Consider the following 14202-nt stretch of genomic DNA (forward strand, 5'->3'; position numbering starts at 1 on the left):
AGCCCAGCCCTGGTCCCTATAGGGGCTGGGAAGCTTCCAGGGGTCCCTGGGGTAGGAGTCGCCTTTGCAGGTTGCAGAGTGCAGAGGACCAGCACCCTGCCATGGAGCAGGAGGTGTCCTGTCATCCGCCAGGTCAGGGCACAGGTTGGCTCGGCCAAGAACCCATATTCTGACAGCCCTGCAGTAAGACTTTGGGCTCAGCCCCAGGGCCATATGGGTCCCCAAGTCCAGCCACAGGGCGCCCACATCCAGCATAGGTCACTGCCGGTCTCCCCACCCTTCCCCACAGCTGGGAGCAGTGTGTGAAGAAGGGCTGTCAGCTGGTTCTGAGCACAAACCGTGTCCTCACTGACAGTCCATGCTGATGTGAATTTGCAAGGTGGTTCTTGCTCTTCCCAAGGTGCAGAGTGGGAGGTGGGGCCAGGAACTGTGCGCTGCACTCAAGGCTTTCAAAGAAAGAAAGACCCAATAGGGCAGGCAGCCCAGGTAGCCTCTGCAGCCAGACCACCTGCAGCTCAGCAAGTTGCTCAGTCACCTGTGCCTCATTCTAATCTGGTCAACACAATGGATAATCATGCCCAGCCCAAGGGTGACTGGAGGGACAGCTGCTTGGTGCCAGGTCTACAGAAGTGCTGGCTGTGGCTGCCATTGGTATTATTCAGAGGATGGAAACTAGTGGGGGGGAACTGGCCACAGAGAAGGTGCCCTCTGCAGGATGGAGTGAGGGCAGGAGGCACAAGACAAGCCCCGAAAGGCCAGCCCCAGGTGGCCCTTGGGCAGAGTCAGGCTGTAGCCCACTCTGGGCAGCCACTGCTGACCTCTCCTGGCCACAACAATGGAGTCCAGCAGGCCCCCTCCGGCCAGGGCTACCCTCAGAGACAGGCCCAACCCTACGGCTCTTTCTTGTCCAGTGTCCCACTGGGGCCCAACTTGGGAGTGGCCATTCTCACTGCTGTGGAGTGCAAGCACTAGATGCCCCAGCAAAGGGCAGTCGGAACCTGGGAAACATGAGTTCTCCAGGGCCTTCAGAGAGATCCAGTTTGAATTCAGATATCATGGATGACAGATGGTCACCAGTGCAGTGGCCCCATGGAGCGCAAGCCTGTGAGGGCACAAAACAAGCAACAGGGGTGGGATGGGAGGTGACGTGTGGGCCAGCGTGGCCGGGTGGCAGCAGGGCTGTGTGAGTACGCTGGGCTCGGCAGACACAGGGAAGGCATGAGGCACTCCTCCCACCTGGACAGCTGTATGTGGCCACCTTCCACCCTGGGCTGTGCCCGGTTCGGCTCTCTCCAGACAGGAAGCTCCTGGGCAGGGTCCACACGGGCTGCTTTGTCCAATCCTTAACAGCTGTGCTGGGCTTGGCATCTCTGCAGCAGCGAATCAAGGATGAGGCTTGGCCCTGTGGGTCCAGGCACTCCTACTGGGCTGCCCAGAGCTGGTCTCTGCTGTGACAACCCACCCAAGGATGCCCCCACCCCCTGCCCCTTGCCCCTTGTACACCCAAGGAATTGGTGGGGACAGAGGGCCCCCAGTTGGCATCATACATGCTGATGTCCCCTTCAACTTCCCACCTTGGGGACATCGATGCCTCCATGTCCTGGCCACTCGCTCAACAACCGCGACTACTACTGATATGCTGCCAGCCCTGCCGAGTGGCCTCTTAAAGGAAACCAATGAGGAAGGAGCGCAGGTCCCTCTGAGTGCCCACCACCTTCCTGGGTAGGCCCCTCTCCAGACTTTGTTTTCCTGGTTTATTGGAATCAGCAGGATTGGTTTAAACCATGGGGTGGTGCCTCAATTTGCTCATCTAGGAAGCAAAAGGGATCATCTGTGGCCACTGCTCTCCCAGGCGGGCTCCCAGGTGGATCTGGTGTGAAAACCGTAAGGGATCTTGCAAAGTCCAAAACCAGGCAAATGCTCGCCTGTGTATGGTTGGTGCAAAAGTAATTGCAGTTTTGCTATGAAAAGTAATGGCAAGGCCGAGCGTGGTGGCTCACGTCTGTAATCCCAGCACTTTGGGAGGCCAAGGCAGGTGGATCACCTGAGGTCAGGAGTTCGAGACCAACCTGGCCAACATGGTGAAACCTCGTCTCTACTAAAAATACAAATATTAGCTGGGCGTGCTGGCATGCACCTGTAATCCCAGCTACTCAGGAGGTTGAGGCAGGAGAATCACTTGAACCTGGGAGGCAGAGGTTGCAGTGAGCTGAGATAGTGCCATTGCATTCCACCCTGGGCAATAAGAGCAAAACTTCGCCTGAAAAAAAAACTGTTATTTAATTTAAAATGCAACTACGGCTTGGAACTGCCCAGCAGTTCCTACTGCTGCCTTCCTCTCATCCCACTTCCTGGGACACGCCACAACCCACTTCTTGTCTTCATGTCCCCAGCCCTGTCCACCCACAGTGCTCACCAGGGCCTCTCCCTGTTCTTCTGTGTCTTGTTACAGGCCCCAATACCTATGAAGATGCAGCCGCCTACATCCAAGCACAATTTGAAAGCAAAAACCGCTCACCCAACAAAGAAATATATTGTCACATGACTTGTGCCACAGACACGAATAATATCCAGGTGGTGTTCGACGCCGTCACCGACATCATCATTGCCAACAACCTCCGGGGCTGCGGCTTGTACTGACCTCTTGTCCTGTATAGCAACCTATTTGGTAATGATTCCAGCACCTACAGAACAGCTTGCGTGCGCGCGCACACACACACACACACACACCACTGACAAATGCAAGTTGGTAAATAAACTTTAAAGAGGCATAACAAAACCTTATATATATATATACAAATATATATTTAAAAATCTTTTTAGTTTGTACTAGAAAGAGCTGCAGACAGAACTGACCACCATCCCATAGCTCATGGAGGTTTTCCTGGGACGGCACGTGAGCATGCACGTGTGTTTGTGTACAGACACTCACACATGCCCTGATGGTAGCTTGGTTTGGGAGTCCCTCCTTTTGAGGCTAGCCCCGGGGTGTTCCTCTCTGAGCCCCATTTCTGAGAGCAGGGGAATGGCAGAACAGCCCTGGCCTTGGCCCAGCCAGCTCTCTGTGTTCCGCCCTTGGAACTTCTGCGCCCTCAGTTCCGTCCTGCTCTCGGCAAATTCCAGACCCTTTCAGAAATGGCCAGCGCCCTAAGCCTCTCCTTACTCTACACTCCTAACAACAGAACAATTTAAGGATGCTTCTCTTTCGGGTGGTGGTGGTGGTGAATTTCAGGAATTTAGAAGAATCATTGCTCCGACCAATCCACTGTCTCCTGAGTTTTCTTTATTCATGTTAAGATGGCAAGAATCATAGAACAGGGAGACTTGGTGTGCTTTCTAAAAGCAGCTGACAGGAGGGGACCCACGTTCACCTGCAGAGTTGAAGCCAGCCCCGCTCCAAGGGGGCACATGGGAAGGCGGGGAGTGAGGGGAACAGGCATGGCCTGGGGAGGGCCGGACTTGTGGGCCTGACCCGAGTCAGGGTCCCAGGGGGGCCAGGCTTCCCCAGGCGCTGGGGATGGGCTTCACTGGGGTTCCAGACCCCTCGTGCTGCTGCCCCATCTCGCCCCACCCCAGCATTAGTCAAAATGTTCTAGGGTTTTTTGGTTGGTTGCTTGCTTTTTAAAATCAAAGAAAATGGTCAGACTGGACCCCTTATCTCTCTCTCTACAGACTGCTTCATGGACTCTTTGCTGTTGACGTTGATCTCCTGGTAGCATGACCTTTTGGCCTTTGTAAGACACACAGCCTTTCTGTATCAAGCCCCTGTCTAACCTACGACCCCAGAGTGACTGACGGCTGTGTATTTCTGTAGAACGCTGTAGAATCCGGTTTTAGTTGAGTCTTCACATTTAGAATTTGAAAGGAAAAAAAAGAACATTTCTCATGTGCTTTGTAGCTTTAAAAAAAAAAGGAAAACTCACCATTTCATCCATATTTCTTTCTTTTTCTTGCAAAACAAACATACCCGTCTGCACCCACGCCGGCCCCCGTCCCACCTCGCGGTGCAGCCCTGGCGCTCCTGCTGGGGGGCAGGGCCCATCTGCCGCCTGGGGTCCGGGTGCGGTGCACCGGTCCGAGGAGTGTGCTCAGGCCGGGCTTTCCAGAAGGCCACAGGCCCCTGCAAACCCTGCTGCCGACCGGCCGCCCAGACACTACAGACACCACCTCGCGGCCCTAAGCCACTCCCGCCACATGCTTACTCCAGGTTTGTATAGAAAAAGCACAGCTCTCACTGGCCAGTAGCTGCCAAAAAGAACACCCATCGTATATGGAAACCCAGCCCCATAGAAAACAATCTGCCCACCAACCCCCTTTATACAGATAGCCTTTGTGGGGTTTTTTTGGTTTTTTTTTTTGTCCTGCTGAGTACTATGTATCACACCCCCCCAATCCAAGATCAGTTTTCCTAGGCTTTGGGAAACGGGTTGTGGTTTTCTTCCTTTGCCGTGTTGGATTTCCGGTCCCGGCTGACACCCGCCTTCGTGTGTGCGCCCCTCCCCACCTCTGCCTTTGTTTCGGTGCCCTGTGTCCGCTCTCTCATGTGGGGATGTTTGTGCTGCAGACAAAAAGAACAAAAAAAAATTTTTAAATACCACAAGATGGAAAAAAAAAACAAAAAAATTTAAAAAGATGGAATGTAGTGTTTACATTAAAGCCACCGTTTTCATGACCAATCCTATGTCATTTCTACTTTGACTAATATCCAAACCCCAAACCTCTTCATGGTTTCACTTTTAAGACTTAATCTTTGCTGAAGAAGACCAGTCACAGCCATTTCAAATAAAGAGGAGGCAAAAAGACAAAACACACAAAAAATAAAAATAAAAAAAAACTTAAAAAAAAAAAGGAAAAAAGAAAAAAAAGCCCACGGGTCTTTGTAAGCCTTTCTATTCCCAATCGGTGAGGTTTCTGTGATATCTTACACACTGCCAGTCTACTTCTCTGACTAATGGAAAATTCCTGTGTAGCTCAATAAAAGAGAATGTTTGTCTGTACTCCTGAGTCTCACCCTGTGCCTTCCAACAATGGTTATTTGGGGTGGGCTTCATTCTGGCAGGAGAGGGAAGGAGGGACTCGGCCACACACGCTGGCAGGCCGGCGGTTAGGAGCCCCACACAGGACCTTCCCATCCCCCAGGGCTGTCACTGGGGCCCCAGCTCAGAGTACACTTGATGCGACCACTGCCCAGTGCCACCTGGGAATGAGGGCAGGGGAGCTGCCACTTTCACCTGCGACGTCCTCTCCTCCCGGCTCTTGGCCCCTCCTCACCTTCAGCAGGTTGCTTGCTTTCGAGAAATGAGGTGGAAGTGGGGATTAGGAAGGAAGAAATGCAAGGAGGGCAGGCGAAGCCCCTCTCCGATCATGCAGGGTCCTCTTTCTTTAGCCAGAGGTTCCCCCACAGTGGGAGGATGGGTGGTCCCAAGAATGAGGCCAATTGCCTAAGCCCATCTGCACCCAAGAGTTCCCAGCCACTCACATGCCCAGGACGAGCTTCGGCCCCGCCTGACCAGGAAGGCTGCCTTCAATTTGCTCCCTGACTGTACCTGGATGTCAGGAAGCCCCCTGCAGACCAAACATGCAGAGGGTAACCCAGCAGTGCGGTGGGGCGTGCGGAGTCTGATCCCTGTTCCTCCCCCAGACTGTAGGTCTCACCCATCTCCTACATCGGCCCGCTTTTGCTGTAATAATTAGCAAATGGGTTGCAACAAGGGCCTGGAGGCAACAGCAGCCCACTGAACTCCTTGCATCATATCCACGTGCCACTTACTGGCCAAGCGGCCAAGAGCATCATGTATCATGCCGTCTTCAGTGAGATGGGGGAGCTGCCAAAAGGTCAGTTACCTGGAATCCTCTCTGAACCCCAACAAATGGGAATTACAGGCTCAGAAAGGCCTCTCTCGGGCAAGTTCCAGCAGCCTTTTGAATGGAGGGAGTGGAGGCAGGGGATATGGTTTCAGAGACTATGGAAGAACAAGAGGCACTGTTACGAATACCCAACCAATACAAGCACCACTTAAACCTCTTCTGCTTTTCCCCCGGTTCCCCAGACCCCAACTTGTTATCTGCAGAGAGGGGCACACGACCTACCCTCTCTATTGAGGGGAAGGTTTGCAATCCAGGCCCCAGTCTGACTTTGTAACAAACCAAGATCCACATGGAAGGCTGAAGGAAACCATGACATTTTCTATATATGGCATATTTGAATTTCTCTAAAAACTGAGCCATATTCTCGTAGGGTTCTTTCCCAACTTTCAAATGAGTTTTGCGGATAAAACAAACAGAAGTTTATTTGCCTCATTTTTCTTAGAAGGGAGGTCATAGCATTTTTTGGAAAGGATGCAGCAAAAAGGCCAATTAAATTGGAACAAGGAGAGTGGGGGCAGAACCTATCTGTTATACATATTTTTAAAGATCCTTTTTCCCCCCTAGCTTATCTGTGCACACAATTGGAAAAAGCTAGTTCTAATTAGAACCAAATCAAATAGGAGATTTACTTCCAATGGCACCTAAAAACGTTCTAAAAGAAATTCTGAGAAAACTGCCTCTATTCAGGAGGTAAACAAAAGGTATCCATCATCGCCACCTGTGGAATCCCTCCAGGCCTTTGATCTCTGCCCTGAAACTCTACTGAGAAAGTCGAAGAGTCGCTGTGAACCTCTTCTGGCTCTGGGGGCTGCCAGATTCCTGAACCATTCTTTGCCCAGTTAGACCACCCAATGAAGACGGGGCTCCAAAATGCGCCTTTGTTGCCTAGCTGGCAGCTGCTTAGGGCAATAAGACAGGTGATTAAAAGAGTAATTCTCTAAAAGGGGGAAATGAACACAAATAAAACTACCAAGATTATAAAAAGCAGACCCAACACATTTTTTTTTTTTTCTAAACCAGGACTAATAACTGACAGTGATGTTGGAATGCTAACATCCAGAGAATGATCCGAGCAACATTCTGGCTGAGATCAGATCTGAAACCAGTTAAAATCCTTTAAAGGCTGAAACCGCCTGCTTCAGATGCCCTGCAAGATTTAAAAAAAAAAAAAAAGTCCTTTCACTGCTACAGCCAATTCCATTCCCAGAGAATTCGTTCCTTTTGGTTTGATATTTGTGTGACTTTTGATGTTTGTGGATAAGGCGTTGCCACCTGGGAGAGTATCTTTGGTTAAGAAGACTCAAAACCCAGAAATACCAGCTGCTTGTCCCAGCTAAAATCGGGTAACACGAGATTTGAAAGGATTTCAAGAGCTCTGCGGTTAGAAGTCAGCTTAATTAAAAGCTGATATTCAGGATATATGTTTATCTTGGTAAGGCCTTCCTGCTTTTTCTCTTTTGGGATCCTGTTTTTGGTAATTTTTTTCTAGTTGACCGGAAACCCCCCTTTTTAAAAAAAAAAAAAAATGATGTGCTTGTTTCCTCTGTGCACTTCATTTCCTAAAAATCCTCCTCCCACTTACTTCCCCTCTTCCCTCCTTTTTTTTCTTGGCCATCTTGGGTACCACATGAAAAGATCTAGAGGGGACCTCTAATGACTCAGAGCTCTTAAGGAAAACAGAAAAGGCACCACAGACTCCTCTTGGGGAGAAACCTGTTTTTCCCCACAGAACCAGAACCCCAAGAGTTGCAAGTAGACAGATTCCTCTCAAGTCAACTCTACTCTCTTGTATTTCGTGACTGGATCTCCTTGGTCCCAGAGACTGCTCTGTCCCGCACTGTGAGAGCCTGACCGTGTGTGTGCGATGGCTGCCAGAGGCGGCTCGCTGCAGTTGTTTACAGTAAGTGACTCTATCTAAAAGCTCCACAAGTGATTCTAACATGCAGCCAAGGTTGGAACCACGTCTAACCTAACAGATAAGCAGCAGCCCAGCAAGATGGAGGCTCCAGATGATGGAGGGCCTTCGAGGGCAGGTAGGCAGCTGCTGCTCCTCGCCAGGGCTTGTTGGCAAGGCCGTGGTTTCCTTTTCCGTGTGTGTCCTGCTCCAGCAGGACTGAAAGTCACCACAGACAGGATCAAGTCGGCTGGCTACAGATAAAAGGGCACACTGTCTACTCAGCCCAAGTGGAAAATCAGGCCCAAGAGGCCACCTGGGCACCTGGATTCACATCAACACAAGGAAAACAGCCACATGGTCCACCATCCTCTATGGTACATAAAAGCCTCAACATTCAAAACACAACAAAAACTGAGGAGAACCCAGGAGGTCAACAAAACAGGGCCACTAAGAAAATGGAGAGGGCAACATAGCCTCATTCCAAAAGAGCCCACAGAGGCCAGGGGCAGCTCAACCACCATCTGCCAGAGCACCCGGACGCTCCTGCTGCTGCGCTTACAAACCTGGACCCACAGCCCGACCTGAGTGCCGCTTCTTCAGGGGCTGGGTGTGAGGACCATCTGCCTGACCCTGCAGTTAGCCAGGGCAGCAAAAGGGGTCCTGGGAGGGGAAGCCCCCAGCATAACTGCCACTGCCCTCAGCACCTGTCCCGGATGCCCCCAGGAAGTGGTGAAATCCTCAAGTATCCAGGTATAAAATGGAGGGCGGACTGAAGACTTCACTTCTTGGATCATTTTAAGCTACTTAATAAGCCCCTGCTCTAAACACTGTGGTTTGGCTGTTTCGTAATGTGTCAAGACCCTCTAAAATTGATCCAAATAATTTTCTCTTCTCACACATCAGAAACATGTGAATATGTGGAATTAGTGGCACCTAGAATGGGTGCAATGTGTAAAGCATAACGTAATTCGAGGAGAGTAAAATAATCTTTTGCTACCCACTTACCTGAAAAAAAAATGATATAAATACAAGGGGAAGAAAAATGCAGTTCTGCCTTCTCCACATACACTACTAGGAAAAATAAAAGTTCCCAATTCAGAAACATGGGAAAAGCCCTCCAACCAAAATAGTATACACAAAATCCAAATCAAAATGGGGTTTAACGTTGGCATCTCTGGAAAAAGATGCCTTAGCGTCCAGCCACACAAAAAGATGCCTTAGCTTCCAGCCACACACATCAGTAGAGTTTGCTTTTTATTATTATTACTGTTGTTTTACAATAAAAACAAATAGCTATGCTCTCAGCAAAACAAAAATTTTTTTTTAAAAATCACAGAAATGTACTAACAGCATTTCAAGGTAAGGCTTTTGAAAGATTTATTGAAATAAATTATCTTTGCCTAAAAATTTACCTATCACGTTTTTCAATTACTTTTCAACACTCTAAAAACTTTCAGTTATGTAAAATACATTTAAACTTTGCCAATAATTGTAGATAATACTGGATTCTTCCCAAAAGGACTACCACAAAACAAAGCTTTCAAACAGTTTGGAAAAAAAAAAAAAAGGAATCCAGTGGGGCATAAAACTGAAGTCTGCAACCTATGACTGCACGGTTCAAATCCTTCAAGTGAAACATGTGAAGAATTTGAAGAGATTTGGGACCTGGGCCTGCTCCAAGGCATGTAGGTTCACACCTTACCTTCTCTGCTGAATTAAACCAGGAAGAACACAGCTAGGAAAACGCAGCGCTCCCAGGATGAAAGATACAAAAGTTCTCTTTTATTTCTTTAACAAAGCCCTTCGAGGTTTACTCTCCCATCTTGCAAGGCCCACATCTTGTTCAAGGACCAAACCCACAGGCTTTAGCATTGCCTAATTTACTTGACCAGTGAATGAAAACCATAAACCAAAGCTTGCTGCTTAGCCACTCCCGCAGGTCCAGAGGGGACAAGGACATGCTGAGAGGGGAGGGAACCCATGGGGCGCACTCATGAGATGCAGGAGCACCAGTGTTCACAGAAATCAAGCCGGCTTTGGACTGGGGGGCTCAGAAAGTCAGTCCCAGATATAGTGGGACAGAAAGGGGTGATTTTGTCACACCCTACAGCCCTGGGCTTTCCCCTCCTCTGCTCCAGGTATTGAACCAAGAGTTATTTTTCCAAGATGCCCTGCTGGCTCAGGGGTGCCTGAGCCCGTGGGCCTGGCCTCTGGCACAGTCTACGTGCTTCCACAACAAGGACAGCAGTTTGATAACAGATGTTGTTACCCCATGATGTGGGGGCGGGCTCACACTGTGCGTCTCCCCGACACTCTTCCCACTGGATGTGGTGCTCAGGACACCTGCATTTGTGGGATGTACACATGAGGCAGGAATTGAAGTTGCCTACTGCAGGCAGGCGACTGCTCACTTCCTCCTGATCATCCCCTACCCCAAGCAGTCCAGTCAACACCAGAAGGGATCATGCCTAGAGTTAAAATTTGCAGTGTTTCTAAGGGGAAGAGAAATGTCACATAGAAAGTATTACAAAGAAGGATTAAATTTGTCAGCTGTCCAAACACTGTAAGACCACATGCTTTATACAGCGGCAATGCAGTCAAGCCCGCTTCTCCACACAGCAGGCAGAACTGGGACAGGCCTCCTCCGGTCAGCTGGGCACAGGGCACAGGAGGCAGCTGAGGAAGGCAAGGGAGCGCTAGGAGGTCTGCTGCTTCTGGAGCCTCCGTTCCGCGGCGGCAGCCAGCATCCTTCGACGCAGGGTCGCCGGGTCAGAGGACGCACCTTCTGAGGGAAGGAAGCTCTCTGAGGCCGCATCATCTTCAGAACTTTTGTTCAAGAAACGTCTAGAAAAAAACAGAAGAGTTTTTTCTGTCTCATGGGAGAGATGGGGAGCTGTGGAACACAGCCAGAAGGCTGATTTCACATCTCCCCACGTCCAGGCACTTTCATGAAGCTGTCACTCAGCACCACCTCATGGCCAAGACATCCAGCCCCCAACAGATGGGTGCGAGTTCTCTCTGCACCAGGGAGGAGCCCTTCAGTGCTGTTCCGTGCTGTCTCTCCGTGCCCGTCCCCTCTACCCACAGACACAGCACAGAACCCCCACAATCAGAGTCTGCCGGGGCCCAAACCCACTCGATGAACACAGTACTGGCCCTGTCCTCAAGAGCTGGAACAAAACCCCCTCTATCTACAGGATACACCTGCCGCAGCTGCCACCAACCATGGGGGTGTGACGCACAGATGTGCCATGTGTGTTCTTAACGCTCGGCTGAAAGAGTGGTCAAGAGGGAGGACTCCTGGGAGGCAGACGCCAGGGCCAGGCCAGTGCTAACCTCTCCAGCCTCCATTTCTTCAGCTCTATGTCGGCCGAATGGGTTAACAGAGACCCCCCTTAGAGCTGTGAAAATGATTCATATAAAGGCTTAGAACAGGCTGGCACACAAGTGCTCTCTTGCCAAGCGTGGCCAAAGGGGTCCACGGGAGATAACTGAGAGTACCAGCATCAGAGGTAGACCAGTAGGGGCCAGTGTTACCAGATGCTCTGGATTTTTCAAGACAGGCTTAAAATCGGAGTTTTAGGTTGGCATGTAATTGCTTTTCACTGTTGACATCTGTTTAAAAAGAGAAGACGTGCACTTGACAATGGCCTTCAGCCACTGGTTTTTGACCTGGATTATGCCAAGTGGGGCTGGAGAAACGACTCACTTGCGAGCTTGCTGGAGGAGCTCGTCCTTACGCTGCACCAGCATGCGCTGTCTCTCATCAGCAGACTTGGAGAAGCGGCTCCCACGAGCCTCAAAGTCTTCCACCTCACTGGGCTCCACTTCCATCTCGCCAAAGTCCAGCGTCTCCTCCAAGCGAGGACTGAGGTCCAGTGGCTCACGCTCGGTCTGGACATGGGGCAGGAAGCAAGGAGGCAGCTGTGAGCACAGGCCTCCCGCCTAAGCAGGTTCCTCACCTACAGGGCACCCTAGACAAGGCAGTTCTAGATCCAAAGAGAAGGCTGCTGCCAAGCAGGGAGGCAGAAACTAGGAACCACAAGCTACAGGTAATGGAGTACCAGCTTCCCTGAGGGCAGGCCTGCTTCCTATGGCTTGAGTAGTACTAAGAACAGGACCTGACTCACACAGAATGTTCAGTATCAGCGGGATAAGTAAATGATTTCCAGCATGAAAAACGTAAGCACCTTCAAGCTGCACTCTCAGAATATGCTACCAACATGACAACTGGGAGTTTACATCCTGGGAATTTTCTGTTCACTTCTACTAATTGCTCAAAAATGTAAACCAGTCTTATCAAATCTTCCGCACAAATTTTATATCCTCAATTGACTCTGAAAACAGAGGTAAAAAGGAAAACTGCTAAGCATCTATTTATTTATTTATTTATTTACAGACAGGGTCTCACTCTGTCACCCAGGCTGGAGTGCAGTGGCACAATCTCGGCTCACCACAGCCTCAACCTCCCCAGGCTCAGGTGATCCTCCCAACTTAGCCTCCCAAGCAGCTGGGACCACAGGCTCATGCCACCACATCTGGCTAATTTTTGTACTTTTTGTAGAGACAGGGTTTTGCTTTGTTGCCCAGGCTGGTCTCAAAGTACTGGGCTCAGGCAATCTACCTGCCTCAGCCTCCCAAAGTGCTGGGATTGCAGGTGTGAGCCACTGTGCCCAGCCCTAAGGATCTTTTGAAAAGAGACAGGATGGATTATATGGTTCCTTGGCTTTGGTTGAATCTCCAAAGTCCACAACAATGCCCAGGCACCCCCACGTCCTAGGAGGTGCCTGACCATCTGCGCTGCTCATGCTCCCAGATGCAGACCTGGGCTGGCCAGGGTCAGCCCATCGCCCGCTTCTAGGCTGTGACAGAGTGGAGGTGGGTGCAGCTGAGAGGCAGGCTGTTTTATTTCACAGCCCCTGCTGGACCTACCCTCATTTTTTCCTGCTGAAACTTCAGCTAAGCTTGAGAGTGAACTTCAAGAGAACCACTCGTATCCCCTAGAGTCAAAGGACGGGGGAACTGGTGGCTGCACACACTTGACAAATCCACAGAAAGAAACTGGCAGAAGTCAATAAAAAACAGCAGGTGGGGAGCTATGACGGGAGCACACTTGTCTTCCACTGACTCCAGACAACACTGTGTGTGTTCTGAAGCCTGGAAAGGCCTCCTACACAAGGGAACCAACCTAAGGTTGCTGAAAACAACTCGGCCCAAAGGACCACTTGGAGAGGTAATGGGACCCCCACGAGGGTGGAAGTGGTCATCAGTAGCCAGCCCAGGGTCAAAGGAGGAGTTTCTGGGACCAGATAGGGACAGGGGGATAGTTGGCAGAACAGGTACACACACACACACAGACACAAATAGTTGGCACATGTACGTACGTACACACACACACACACACACACACACACGCTGGGGTCTCACTGTCCTATCCTATCCCTCTCCTCTAAGCCTGACCCTAGAGCAGGTTAGAAAGAACGGTGAGTGAGGAGGCGAGGAGATGTTAGAAAGACAAGAGCCGCCCACTGCGGCCCCTGCTCTGTGCAGCTGCATGCCTGACTAAGACCAGCCTGAGCGGGGCAGGGCAGAGATTAGAACAGAGGGAGAGTGGAAAGGCTTACTTGGCTACAGTGAGGTTTCTGTTAACTGTTACTCAAGGACTTTTTCTTCACAAATGACCAAAAATGTTGCACAGCAAGGTTTCTTGTGAAACACATACTTTCCTCTATTTTATATATATATATAAAACGCAGAAATCTTCATGCTAACTCTAGAAGCAGAGGTGGAAAATCAAGACAGGGACTGAATGTGCTGTACCCACAGATGCCCCCAAGCCCACCTAGCATCCATATTTCAGCTTCGCCAGCTATCCCAAAACTGGAAATGTAGACATGGACCCCTTCCTTAGAAGCCATGCACCATTTCACAAATGATGCATAATCCAATTACAGATGTGGATATGAAAATCTTAAGCCAGTAGTGTTTACTGTTTCCTATTTGTAGAGAAAAACACAAGAGGTGAAAGCTTGTGTCACTCACCAGTGCTTCTAGACGAGACCTTGTGCACCCCGGTAACAAAGGCGGCACCACCCTAGACCCAAGCCAGTGTGCAGGAGAGCCCTGCACGGCACCAACACAGAAAGGCCAAGGCGGGGTTGTTCAGTTTTTATTTGTGGTCGCATAAGAAAGTGCTCTGACTACTAGTATGGTAACTGAGGAAGCAAACGGGAATCACAGAAGAGGGGTGGGATCCGGGACCACAGATGTAGGGCGGAGGGCGCAGGTGGGGGTTGGGGGGAGGTGGCGCCTCGACCCTGCTGCTTGGAGTTAGGGTGGCCACCTCAAGGCACCCAAAGTGGGCCAATAGACAGATCTGGTTCTCAAGAAAGCCATGCTTCCCCCAGCCCCACCCAGCCTCAGGCAGTCTGTTTTGC

General features: G+C 50.4%; 2 protein-coding genes across 5 annotated transcripts in view; one reads left to right on the forward strand and one right to left on the reverse strand.

Annotated features, from left to right (window-relative positions):
* The window catches only part of GNAO1 (G protein subunit alpha o1), a 168388-nt gene extending 163391 nt beyond the window's left edge, over window positions 1–4997 (forward strand). The window contains exons 8-9 of the mRNA XM_033218447.1: window positions 2453–2668; window positions 3673–4997. Coding sequence (XP_033074338.1) covers window positions 2453–2640 — 188 coding nt within the window. The 3' untranslated portion in view covers window positions 2641–2668; window positions 3673–4997. The remainder of the gene's footprint in view (window positions 1–2452; window positions 2669–3672) is intronic.
* Window positions 4998–9006: 4009 nt separating this feature from the next.
* Window positions 9007–14202, reverse strand: part of AMFR (autocrine motility factor receptor) — a 60827-nt gene continuing 55631 nt past the window's right edge. For all 4 annotated transcript variants that reach the window (XM_033218444.1, XM_033218443.1, XM_033218445.1 and 1 more), the window contains 2 exons: window positions 11475–11659; window positions 9007–10609 (listed from right to left, as the gene is read on the reverse strand). In XM_033218444.1, the coding sequence (XP_033074335.1) occupies window positions 10462–10609; window positions 11475–11659 (333 nt within the window). In that variant the 3' untranslated portion in view covers window positions 9007–10461. The remainder of the gene's footprint in view (window positions 10610–11474; window positions 11660–14202) is intronic.

This window comes from Trachypithecus francoisi, unplaced genomic scaffold (genome assembly GCF_009764315.1).
Source record: "Trachypithecus francoisi isolate TF-2019V2 unplaced genomic scaffold, Tfra_2.0 Lachesis_group10, whole genome shotgun sequence".
In the NCBI taxonomy this organism is placed as follows: domain Eukaryota; kingdom Metazoa; phylum Chordata; class Mammalia; order Primates; family Cercopithecidae; genus Trachypithecus; species Trachypithecus francoisi.